At 49.4% G+C, this 11,685-nt stretch overlaps 5 protein-coding genes across 5 annotated transcripts; 4 read left to right on the forward strand and 1 right to left on the reverse strand.

Moving 5' to 3' along the window:
- Positions 1-2,319: 2,319 nt before the first annotated feature.
- Positions 2,320-3,352, forward strand: LTR84_012950 (uncharacterized protein; the record flags this gene model as incomplete). Its single annotated transcript, XM_064856456.1, has 2 exons — positions 2,320-2,610; positions 2,684-3,352. The coding sequence occupies 2 exons, from the start codon at positions 2,320-2,322 to the stop codon at positions 3,350-3,352; spliced, it is 960 nt and encodes a 319-aa protein (XP_064707632.1).
- A 761-nt stretch (positions 3,353-4,113) lies between these two features.
- LTR84_012951 (uncharacterized protein) lies at positions 4,114-5,793 on the forward strand (the record flags this gene model as incomplete). The annotated part of the gene is made up of 1 exon (XM_064856457.1): positions 4,114-5,793. One exon carries the CDS (start codon positions 4,114-4,116, stop codon positions 5,791-5,793), a length of 1,680 nt encoding a protein of 559 aa, XP_064707633.1.
- A 786-nt stretch (positions 5,794-6,579) lies between these two features.
- Positions 6,580-8,326, forward strand: LTR84_012952 (uncharacterized protein; the record flags this gene model as incomplete). Its single annotated transcript, XM_064856458.1, has 4 exons — positions 6,580-6,970; positions 7,024-7,325; positions 7,374-7,495; positions 7,549-8,326. 4 exons carry the CDS (start codon positions 6,580-6,582, stop codon positions 8,324-8,326), a joined length of 1,593 nt encoding a protein of 530 aa, XP_064707634.1.
- Positions 8,327-8,393: 67 nt separating this feature from the next.
- On the reverse strand, positions 8,394-9,066 carry LTR84_012953 (uncharacterized protein; the record flags this gene model as incomplete). Its single annotated transcript, XM_064856459.1, has 3 exons — positions 8,394-8,649; positions 8,701-8,759; positions 8,809-9,066. 3 exons carry the CDS (start codon positions 9,064-9,066, stop codon positions 8,394-8,396), a joined length of 573 nt encoding a protein of 190 aa, XP_064707635.1.
- A 538-nt stretch (positions 9,067-9,604) lies between these two features.
- LTR84_012954 (uncharacterized protein) lies at positions 9,605-10,989 on the forward strand (the record flags this gene model as incomplete). The annotated part of the gene is made up of 3 exons (XM_064856460.1): positions 9,605-9,796; positions 9,847-10,059; positions 10,108-10,989. 3 exons carry the CDS (start codon positions 9,605-9,607, stop codon positions 10,987-10,989), a joined length of 1,287 nt encoding a protein of 428 aa, XP_064707636.1.
- Positions 10,990-11,685: the final 696 nt, after the last annotated feature.

Here is an 11,685-nt window from a genome sequence, read left to right on the forward strand (position 1 = left end):
GCCAATATTGAATCTGCCTCGCCATACCGCGAAGGCAGATTGGACATATGTTAGACAACTGGTAGACATATACTTGTTATATACTTGTTGACTTGGAGGGAGATGCAGCAAGACTACTCGACCGCCCAGTACTAAAGACTATTCCGCATGAGACTTACAGCAACCCTGCATTCTTTCCGTTCTCGCTTCGGCATTCACTCTTTACCGGCGGGACTTATCAACCTTGGATTCTCAAGAACTCTCACTCTACACTCGATCAGACTTTCCCATCAACAATGTCACCTCGCTCAACCACCAGATCATCGTCACGGTCTCCACAAGTGCGGAAAACGTCAACCTCGTCAAGGAAGGACAAGATTCGCAAAGGTAAAGTGATTAAGTGTTGGACAGATGAGGAGGTTCGTTCACGGCACCGTTCAGAATATTGGTGCAATTACTCACATGAAGCAGGAGTCTTTTCTCTTTCGAAGTCGAAAAGAGAATATGCCCTACAAGCAGATTGCAGACAGCCTAAATAAGACAGACCTGGCTTGCAGACTACACTGGCATCATATGAACGTGGGAAGAAAGGGCCATCGTGCAGACGAACTTGAAGACGACACTGTGGAAGACAGCGCTGGATCTTCTCCATCATCGACAGTGCAAAATGACGAGACCTCTCCCCCACTGTACCAAGTCGAAACGCCTCCCTCTCTGGTGCAGACACCATCGGCATCACCTCACGTTGGACCACCCACAACGGTGTGTAGACTACCGAGTTTCGATGCCTTCCTACAAACCACATTTCAGTCCGAATCTTCGCACAGGCGATGCTTTTCCACACCACAGGCCATGTCATCGAGCCTGCCGCCCAACTCAGGCATCAAGGAATCAAGTTCTCTCGCCCATGGGACTAGAGGCTCGAGGACTTTATCTGGGACATGGTTGAGAGATCACAGAACAGGCCCTGCAAGTTCTTGGGCTAGTTACGACTCAAGAAAGGAGACTTCCCATCTTGAAGCACAGATTTTTGCATCACCAAGCCTACTCAGCCCTAGCGACAGCGTACGGCGATCTTCAAACCCGTCGGCTCTAACTCGACTAACCTAGACTCACATCATAGTTGCAGTTTGTTTAATAATATCTGCGAGGCTGAGGCAGCCTCTTGAAAGCATCTCTGGGGATGGCGGGATCGGAACCAAATTGTTTCTGGACCACAATTGCTGCATCCAACTGACCTGAACCACTTAGTACTCAGGTCATTGGCTTGGACGGTCCGCTGCTGAGCACTACTGGGCGTTGTTGGTTCTATGTACCTTTTCTGATATCGCTTTCTCTCGGCCACGACTTAGAAAAACCACTCCATGTTTGGCAGACCATTGAGTTGACAAAATTCAACCCGGTATTGACTCCTTTTTGGAGCTTCCGGTCGGTGCGGCCAGCCGATCAACTATTTATGGAAAATCATTATCTAGTTAGCTTATGAATGGGCAAGAGATGATACTCCTTTTTGAAAGCAATGCGTTTCGCCGAAGGCATGCTCTCTGAAGTATCAAGTGTTACGATCCAACATCCAGAAATGACTGTCAATAATGCACACGATATCTTTGGCGACTCATGGTTCGACAGCTGGTTAACCCCACAGGAACATGGCATGCCCTGCAGGGCAATGCCACGCTTGATGCCAACGGGCGCCTAAATGCAGTAGTGCTGAACGAAGTGACTGAACTAAATAGGTACATGTTGTACTAAGAATCCTTCTGATAATTAAGTCTTCAGTGTAAGATAGGCCAATATTTCTTTGCAACGGTAGTGATATTGATAGATGAGAGTTGTTGACCCTTATGGTGAAATGCCAAGGCACTGTTGGGCATGTCATGGGAGATCCGTGTACGGCATCGCTGGCTTCACAGCTTCCTCGACACTCTCTCGCTCTGCAGCACTTGACATTCGGAATAATGACTGTTGTCAGGCGCGACACTAGTATTGAAGGCATCTCCATTCACTGGAACACGCTTGGCAGACTTAGACCTCCAGGCTTTCCTTTGGAAGTTAGGTAGAACTGCTGTCTGCTTTGAGCAACTCTGCTTCCGAGCTACTCAAGTTTAATTGCTGCTCACCGCATTAGTACTCAGGGCAAAGGAGCCTCGGATCCGTTTTCAAACCCCCCCATTGGAGTGGGCTGAGTAGACCGCTAGACACCAAATCCTAAGCGTCAACTGGCATTGATAGATATATTCTTCTTAGATTCTTTGTCTGTGACGCCCATCGAGTTGAATCCCGACGATAAAGGATCGATATCCCTGACAGTCATTTATTTTCTTGCACAGTAAGACTACTATGTCTTCGGAAGGTATCCAGGTCATCTTCGGAGGGGTATCTGTTGGCACGTTCGCACCATACAATGACGCAGCATACAACCAGGCGGCATTTAAAATCCTTCACGCCCATGGCGTCAAGACGATTGACACTGCACAAGCCTATGGTAAGAGTGAAAAAACATTGGGAGACTTGAAGGCAGGGGACCTGTTCACCATCGATACGAAGTGGCCTGGTGGTGCGGGCGGGGCTACGCATGCAAATCTCATTAGAACTGGAAAGGAGAGCATTGAAAAACTGGGTGTTAAACAAGTGAGTGATCCCAATTATACACTCCAAGACAACTATCCGTTGAATTGATGACTTACCTTCCCACCATCTTTAGGTTGACATATTCTATCTTCACAGCCCTGATCACACGACGTCACTGTCTGAACAACTGGCAGGGGTACAGGAGGCATATAAACTGGGTTACTTCCGGCGGTTTGGGCTTTCCAACTTCCTCGCCGAAGACGTCCAAAAGGTATATGACTTTGCCAAAGAACATGGATATGTCCTCCCGACCGTGTATCAGGGGAACTACAGTGCAGTCGCACGCCTCCAGGAGCAATTGCTGTTCCCTACACTTCGAAAGCTAGGCATAGCCTTCTATGTGTACAGTCCATTAGCTGGGGGCTTCTTGACCAAAACAGCCGAAGATATCAAAGAAGGTAAGGGCCGCTTCAACGACACGTTTTTCGCTGGGATGTACAAGGCTATGTATGTTAAGAGCACATACGTGGACGCGCTAGCTAGATGGGGAGCAGTGGCAGAGGCTGAAGGTGTTTCGCGGGCTGAGCTTGCCTGTAGATGGGTTGCATTCAACCCACTACTGAGCAAGGAAAATGGTGATGGCATCGTTATCGGTACTAGGAATAATGAACAACTCGAACAGACCCTCGTGAGCCTCAAGAAGGGTCAGTTGAGTGAGCGGGCAACGAGAGCAATTGATGAGATTTGGGAAGCTATCAAACATGAGGCGCCATATGATAATGTCAACCGATCGCTTCTCTGAGTATCAGATGTAAAGAAACTGGCAGGTTTGGTACCTACTATTAACCAGCGATAAAGCTGATAGAGGGTAGCTCGAAAATCAGTAAGTATGTGTCCGTTGAATGTCAAACCCCCGAGCTAGGCAGATGACTGAAATCTCCCGAAGTTGAAGAGTTGTCGTGTACGAGGCAGGCTTTGTCTCTTAAGGGTAGCTACGTACGTTTATTTGTCTAGATAGATTTGAGAATCCCGTGGTTGGTTTTCTGGTCAATTGTGAAGGTCCTTCGTACAATACATGATTCAGGAAGGTGCATGGGGTTTGGGCTTGGCGATCATCACATGACCCACTTGGATTCGCACCGTCACCGTCAGCTTACGTTTTCCAGTTTCCCGTTACAGTTTCACTGTCTCGTCCCCAGATCCGTACTCCCGAGTCTGCATCTTCCAAGGTTCCCTTGCCCTGAACCAGACTTTCAAGCCCCGTAACGATCACTGGACCAGCTACCTCAGCCACCATCGTTGGCTCCCTGGGCGTTCTCTTCTCCCCATCTCCAAGCCCGAAATGCTTTGGTGTCTATGGGTTCATTGGCTCGTAGCCGACGCCATCTTTAGCATCTTCATCAAACATGGTCACCAGGCTCTTCCCTCGTGATCAATTATGATCACATTGTCGACCTTTTATTGTTACTTACCTTGCTCTTAGCTGTTGAGTTTCTTTCGTGTTTGTTCTGCTAACTCCATCGCGCTGGAGCCGATCATGCCATTAGAAGTCTTCGATCAAACATGCGTCTCCTGAACATCCCCATCCTCCTTTGCGGTGCAACGCTCGCACAGGCAGGAATCATCGAATCGATATGGAGGGAAAGCCCGCAGACATTTCTAGCCAGGAATGGTGGGCAGCAAGAGACGATACAAAACATAAAGAACGGCGATAGGGGATCGTCACCGCAGTCTCACCTCCCACCAACCCTACGTGACACCTTGGATGCACTCCAGGTGATGCAAGATACATATTTTGACCTATTCACGGGAACTTGGCCAGACGCCATTGATTGGACTGCTGCGGTTATTGGAACTCACGTTTCCGCGACTTTGTCCAGTATCATTTCCTCCGTTGATATATCCTCTATAGCTAGCTGCTCAGATTTAGCATCATGGCAGAATACTATAGATCGATACTTTGCGCACACCTCGATCTTTTACTTTGGCGAGAATGCCTTCTCCTTACGGAACCAAGCATTTGACGACATGCTCTGGGTAGTTCTCGGCTGGCTCGAGAACATCAAATTTGTGGAATTATATTCGTTGAAGCATTGGGATTTTGTACAGTCCGGCCATGGCGCACTTGCGTCTGATGGGTGGCACGGCCTGCAGTTCACTCCCATGGCGGCTCATCGTGCTCGCATATTTTATGACCTGGCCTCAGATGGCTGGGACGACTCTCTCTGTGGTGGAGGGATGACTTGGAATCCATACCTCACGCCCTACAAAAATGCAATCACTAACGAACTTTTTACGGCAGCTAGCATTGCAATGTATTTGTACTATCCTGGTGATAACAACAGCTCTCCATACATGGCACAGACCGAGTATGAATATTCAAAACCACACAACCCATTGCATTTGGAGAATGCAGTCAAAAGTTACAAATGGCTTCGTGAGAGTCAGATGAACCACCCCGATTCGGGCCTCTATCAAGATGGCTTTCATATAACTGGCTGGCACCGTTATCCGAACGGCACCATAAATCCTGGCACTGGGCAGTGCGACGAGCTTGACTCTATGGTTTACACCTATAATCAGGGTGTCATATTGTCCGCCAGCAGGGGTCTTTGGCTTGCGACTGGAGCTCGAAGCTATCTCGCCGATGGTCACAACTTGATCGACGATGTCATCAAGGCCACGGGTTGGCCAAACACCGACGCAACTTGGGCGGGCTTAGGTCGAGGCGGTGTGCTCGAAGAATTCTGTGACCATAACGGATATTGTAGCCAGAATGGGCAGACGTTCAAGGGCATTTTCTTTCATCATATGTCCGAATTCTGTCGTCCATTGTGGCCGCACGAAGAGGCCTTCACGTCTGAAGCAGGGACGGGCTTCGATAAGGATGTTTATGAATATCACCTTGCCCGTTGCAGTGCTTACAGCCAGTGGATCTCACACAATGCTGCCGCTGCATCGGCAACCAAAGATGGTCAAGGTCGCTTTGGGATGTGGTGGAAGTTTGAAGAACCCGGCCAGGATACGTTGGCGGTCATCGAAGAAAGTACTATCCTTCCCCCAGGCGCTGTTGATTACATAAACCCCATCCCGGAGGACTGGTCTCTCAGAAGTTCAGACACACGTGGCTCTGATAGCAATGACAGAGGACGTGGCCGAACGGTTGAGACACAGAGTGGTGGATTGTCAATCTTACGGGCAAAATGGAATTGGGAAACACACTTACATCAGATATCTGCATAGCTGAGGCAAATACTGGTAAGATTCTGGCTTGTTCACGGGAGTGAGCGTAGGATTTGACAACGAATCCAGTATGATCCACAACCCAAGTTCAGCCCTAATGAATCGCGCCACTGATGAACCATCGCCTGGCGTAGGCCCACAAAGCCGACAGTAGCTTAATTTGAGCTTGATCAGCCAATCTTTCTATCCAAGACTTGGTCCATTACCAGGGAGATACCTGATCCCTCGAGCCTCTCATAGTAGACCTAAAATCACTATATCCCGACTCGGTAAGAAGACCGCCCCAGCTGCACCGTACTTGCACGAGTATTGTAGACCAAGACCTACTTGCCTCTCCACTCCGGCAGCGATGTTGCTGACAAAAAGGGGCGAGTAATGCAGAAGTCCCTCTTTTTGCTTGTTGGCCTTTCATCGCCACTACTGGCAGGATTCGTGACTAACGTATGAGGGGGCCACCAGGCTTCGCTTAGATAATGGCTTGTGCGCTGCATATTCTGTCCATGTTTTTATCTCCTCAGCCAATGTTCAACGCATTCCACCACTTCCACCAGTTGCCTATCCTTAGTTCCGGTTCAAGGCGAGCCTAGAATCACGACGTGGATCGAAATCTAGAGATTGGGCATCCAGGGGAGGCGTCTGACAATGGCAAAATTGATTCCTTTCGCATTACCCTGCTAATGCTCAATCCTGAGTTTGATAAAGCAGGTGTGGTCCACACATTTGCACACTTTCGGGCCCCTGCACATCGACCACACTCAGTTTCGGCTTTATGTTTCTCGAATGAGAATGGCCCAACCGCCTTTCATCATATATACACACCCTTCGGAACAAAGTGACCGCCAGAACCGGAGGACAGTCGCTTCTTATATTGGGACCCATTACAGGAATCGTTCGAGACCATCAGCAAGGAAGGTGCAACTCCCGGGAGAACCATGCAGCAGGAAGCCATTCCCGGTGGCCTCTACAAACAACTCGGATCACCCTAGCGAGACCACCTCCTTGGTAATTCGTGATCGGAAGGCTACTCGAGGTCGACGATCAATCGCTCATACAGCTCGGTCTTCGCCAACCCCTACTCTGGATAACATTCCGCACGACAAGCATGGCTTTCGGTCTGATCCTTTCTCTGCATATCCCATTGAGTTTCGAGATTGCATTCCAGTGGCTATTGATTTCTGTAAGTACTGTCAACTAAGTTAGGGCTCCTCCACTGACGAGATGCTATCATAGTTGTTGGTTTCTATGGTCCAGCGCACGTGATTAGACCTGAGATAGTCCCACCAGGGGCAGGGACGGGTATCCTTCAGAGCTTTTTCCAATATGCGCTCCAGGACTCTGTGCTATTCGAGGCTATCATCGCCTTGTCATTAGCGAACCTCACTGTGCAAACTTGGAGATTGAGTGGACCAGATAAGGACTCCATCTATCACTACAGCCGCGCGGTGGGCAAATTAAGGAAGCTCCTCCTCAAACCAGAAGGGTTCGTCGAAGACTCTGTTCTCTTCGCCATCGTCGCATTGATGGGCGTCGATGTAAACTCTCGTCCCCTGTTGTAGAGACATAACTTCTGACGATTCTAGTATCTTTTGAATGATCTTGCCGCATTTGAGATGCACATTGGCGGCTTGAGACATATTGTTGCACTGCGAGGGGGCCTGGATCAGCTTGGATGGCCGATGGTGTTGAAGCCAAACGTCGTCGGGTAAGTCAAGTCTCCCATGACCACGATTTTTCACAGGCTGACGAGAAGCGAAGTCTCGAGGTGTTTTGGGCGTACATGTCTCAAAATCAGGAAAACTTGACCATCCTTCAGCAAAGCGGACAGTTGATACCTGCACGATCAGAAGATCTAGACTTGACATGTCCATATAACCGGGAGCCCATCACAGATTTTGGCGAGATGATATCTGCCTTGCCTCCCGGTCTTCGAGAGCTCACATCGGACTATAGGCTGAGCGTACCAGTCATCACCCTGTTGCACCGAGTTATAACAAGAGAAGCACAGATAAACCAGGTCGAAAGCGTCAAGGGCGTGAGGGAGGTCAATGCCACAAACCTGCAGGAAGCCGAATATTGTGCCCGTCTCCTTGCTTTTACGGACCTTACAACTGTTGAGCGGGCTTGTTGTATAGGTGTGTTCACCTCTTTGCTGGGCTGCACACGATCCGAACGTTTCAGTCCACTTTATGTTCAACAAATCCAGCATCATTCTCAGGAACTCCTATCCTGGCAAGGGAAATTTGCCGACTTAGATCTTGCCGAATGCTTCTTATGGGTCTCGTTGGGCCTGGTAGCAACAATGTTTCCCTCTTGCAAAACTTCCCAGCTCCCCGGAACGATGGAAACGGATCCTAGATATATGCTACTCATGGCTATAGCACAATCACACCAGAATTGGCTATGGGAGGAAGTAAAAGTCGTTATTCAGCGATTCTCATGGTCTACTCTACGTCTAGAAAGCTACCAGACAGCATGGCAGTTCGCTCAGGACGAGTTAAAAAAAGCGAGTCACCACAATCTGTGGGAGGGTTGAGGATATGTTCACAGATAACATCAGGCTCCACAAGGACTTGGATTCATTGCCTTGATTTTAGGACAAACTACTGTCCCCCTGAAGCCATCTCCTCCCTCTTAAAGCCAGTTTCTTCGAGAACCTTTTCACCGATTTTGAGAGGCTCAGCAGCTTCAGCACCGTCAGCAGGCTTGCGCAATTCTTCTGTGGGTGCCATCTTACCGATCAAGACAAAGTATATTCTCGCTGGCTTGGAACCCGGATTTGTCCACCCATGGATCGTACCTCGCTGGACACATACATCTCCAGGCTTCATATGAATCACAACATCGTTATCAAGTCGACTACGGCACAATAATCAGTTATATGTCCGCAAGCGATGAGGGGCTTCATACCACTCAAGTTCTCCCTCGAACAAAATGCCGAAGTCCAGGGACACTGTGCGATGAAATAACTGCAGATACAGTGAATGACCCGGCCTTGAAGGGGCAACTGGAACGTACAGTCACAGTATTGGGAGGGATATCCACTATCCTCAGTACAACACCTTTCTCATTGGCTAGATTCGTGGTTCTCGTCTCGATGGGATCCTCGTTGCCACTGATATTCGCAGGAAACTCACGGGTTTCCCATAGAACGGCGAAATTTGCATCAGGACTTATAGGGACACATGGTACTTGGCTGTCCTTCAAGACAATGGCATTGCCCTGGTCGTCGTGACCTGTGACGATTCGTCGGGGGTCGGGAAAATAAGATGCCATATTATTTGACAGATGCCGACTCTAGTGAGAATACCACGTCTATCTATGCACGGAAAGTGATTGATCTGAGGTCTTTGAGTTGGACAAAGTCACCGCAAACACCACCTGCGGGGTTCTTAAATATTGTGGCTTATCCCCCAACATCCCCCCAATTGCCGAACGCCGGGACTTGAGGACTTTTCTGAGACAACAATATATATTCCACGTGTCATGTGAGCGGGTGTTTTCCAACTTCAGGATGATTCGCGCTCATTTCGCGAGGGTTCAAAGATCGGGAAATCACATTGTTCAGAAGAACAGCGCAAATCGGGCTCCGCGGTGGGCATGAGAGTGATGTACGAAAGGTCGGATCCGATACTTTTACCTGCATTATTGGTGGAGGAGGATTCAGCCCTCCAAACTTGCCCGGCTTACCGCCTTCACTCGGATACTGTGGGGGAGCCTTGAACCTTCATAGTGCGAATTAAAAGTATACTTGAACCAGTCGACTACGCCCCTTGCCATTGATTGTCGCTCGTCCTTTGCATATCTGAAAATCATGGGGTTCAAGCCTGTCGTGCCGGAAAGTTCGCCTTTCACGTTGCAGAACATACCATTTGGGGTGGTCTCGACACAGCAAGACCCCTCACCGCGGTGTGCAACGGCCATTGGGGAACACGCCGTGGATCTCAGGACTTTGAGTAAAGCTGGATTCTTCAACGATACGGAAGTTACGGAGGCTCTATCGCAGGTACGTCCCAGTGTTGTATTCCACAACTGCCTGCTTGAAGGGCCACGGAGCTCATCGAAACCCTGCGCCAGGCAAATCTCAACGTCTTTGCCGCATTGCCGTCGAAGACACGGACAGCAGTACGAGAACAACTCATCTCAGCTCTCAAAGATGGCTCGTTACCGGAAGAGAGCGCCCTGAAGCTGTCTGAAGTGCAGTCTCACTTGCCAGTCAATATCCCAGATTATACCGACTTCTTCTGCTCGTTAGAACATTGCCAGAATGTGAGTCGCAGATTTTATGGCCATTACATACCTTTGACATAAGTCTAGTGTGCACCTATGAGCGGTGGAAAAATCCCAGAGAATTTCTTCAATTCACCTTCAGCATATAATGGCCGAGCATCGAGCGTGATACCTTCGCCATCACTAGTTCGACGACCGAGGGGCGTTTACTGGAAGCCTGGTAACAAGGAAGCCGAGTACGGTGTCTCCAAACTTGTCGACTTTGAACTAGAAATGGGATACGTCGTCTCGAAACCGGTGCCGTATGGAGAGACCATGAAGGTGGACGATGCTCCCGAGCATATCTTTGGCTTCGTGCTTCTGAACGACTGGTCGAGTAGAGACATCCAGATCCACGAAATGCCACCTCTGGGTCCATTCAATTCCAAATCCTTTGGGACAACGATCTCACCCTGGATCATCACTTTAGATGCGTTAGACGCATTCAGGACCGCGCCTAAGCACAAGACGAACCCTCTCGAACACTTACGGTTTGCCGACTTCAATCGGGGCACCTTCGACATCAAATTGGCCGTTCATCTTGAACGGGATGGTCAGCGTCACAAACTCTGCACCAGCAACCTCAGTTACCTATACTGGACGCCCTTCCAGCAGCTGACGCATCACGCCTCAGCGAACTGTGGCATTCGCACGGGCGACACGATGGGCACGGGGACTATCTCGGGCGACGGCGTGGGCGAGGATGGCAAGAAGTATGAGTTGGGCTGCTTATTCGAAGCAACCCAACATGCAACTAAACCTCTGAAGTTTGAAGGTGGTGTCGAGGTGGGCTATCTGCGCGATGGAGATTCGGTGGTTCTATCAGCATGGTGTGAAGACGCCAGTGGCAACCAAGTGCTGGGCTTCGGCGAATGCCGTGGCCAACTTGTTGGTCCAAATGCGCCAATCAAAAATGTGACAAATTACTAGTCGGTCGATGGACAGTTCTGTTGACATATAAACCTGAGCAAAAGCAAATGTTCTGTAGAGTTCTGATAATGCTCTGTAATGGTCGGATTTTATGCAATTCGGATGGGCATAGGATGATCCCGGCACAAGAATCGGTGGAAGGCTTAGTGCCGATGCCCGTGGCAAGTCACCTGGCTGAACGCCTGGACCATTCCTGAACAGTGACCACGGCACCTATGGATATGATCCTGACTAATTACGAGAGGTACCTGGAAACTCACAGACAACCAAAGTAGTACATCACTTTCCGCCCTCATGCCACCAAGGCTTGTGGACCTAATACCTAGGTATGAAACTGTCAGGCCTTGTGTGAAGTACAAACCCAGGGTCCTCAAGCCAAGCCTTGCGCACATCTGGCACCCTGCCCGATTCTGGCTTTAATCTTCGATCTTCTCTACAGGACTCTATCGACAACGCCATGCTCCACTGCAATGGACCTTGCCCAAAGAGCCAAGCTGCAAATAAAATAGTCGTTGTTCGAAGCCGACCAAGCAAACCATCGGCCCAGTAGTCCTCCTACTACCCCAGTTATGATATGCAGGACGGAGGACCTCGGAGGTGATTGACACCCTCAAGTGCGGAGGGCCAATAAATGCCGACGATCCACGAACAAGTCGAACAAATTACAGCCTGGGATGGGACCATTAGTGAACGTAT

The sequence above is a fragment of the Exophiala bonariae genome (assembly GCF_035927105.1).
Source record: "Exophiala bonariae strain CCFEE 5792 chromosome Unknown scaffold_9, whole genome shotgun sequence".
Classification (NCBI taxonomy): domain Eukaryota; kingdom Fungi; phylum Ascomycota; class Eurotiomycetes; order Chaetothyriales; family Herpotrichiellaceae; genus Exophiala; species Exophiala bonariae.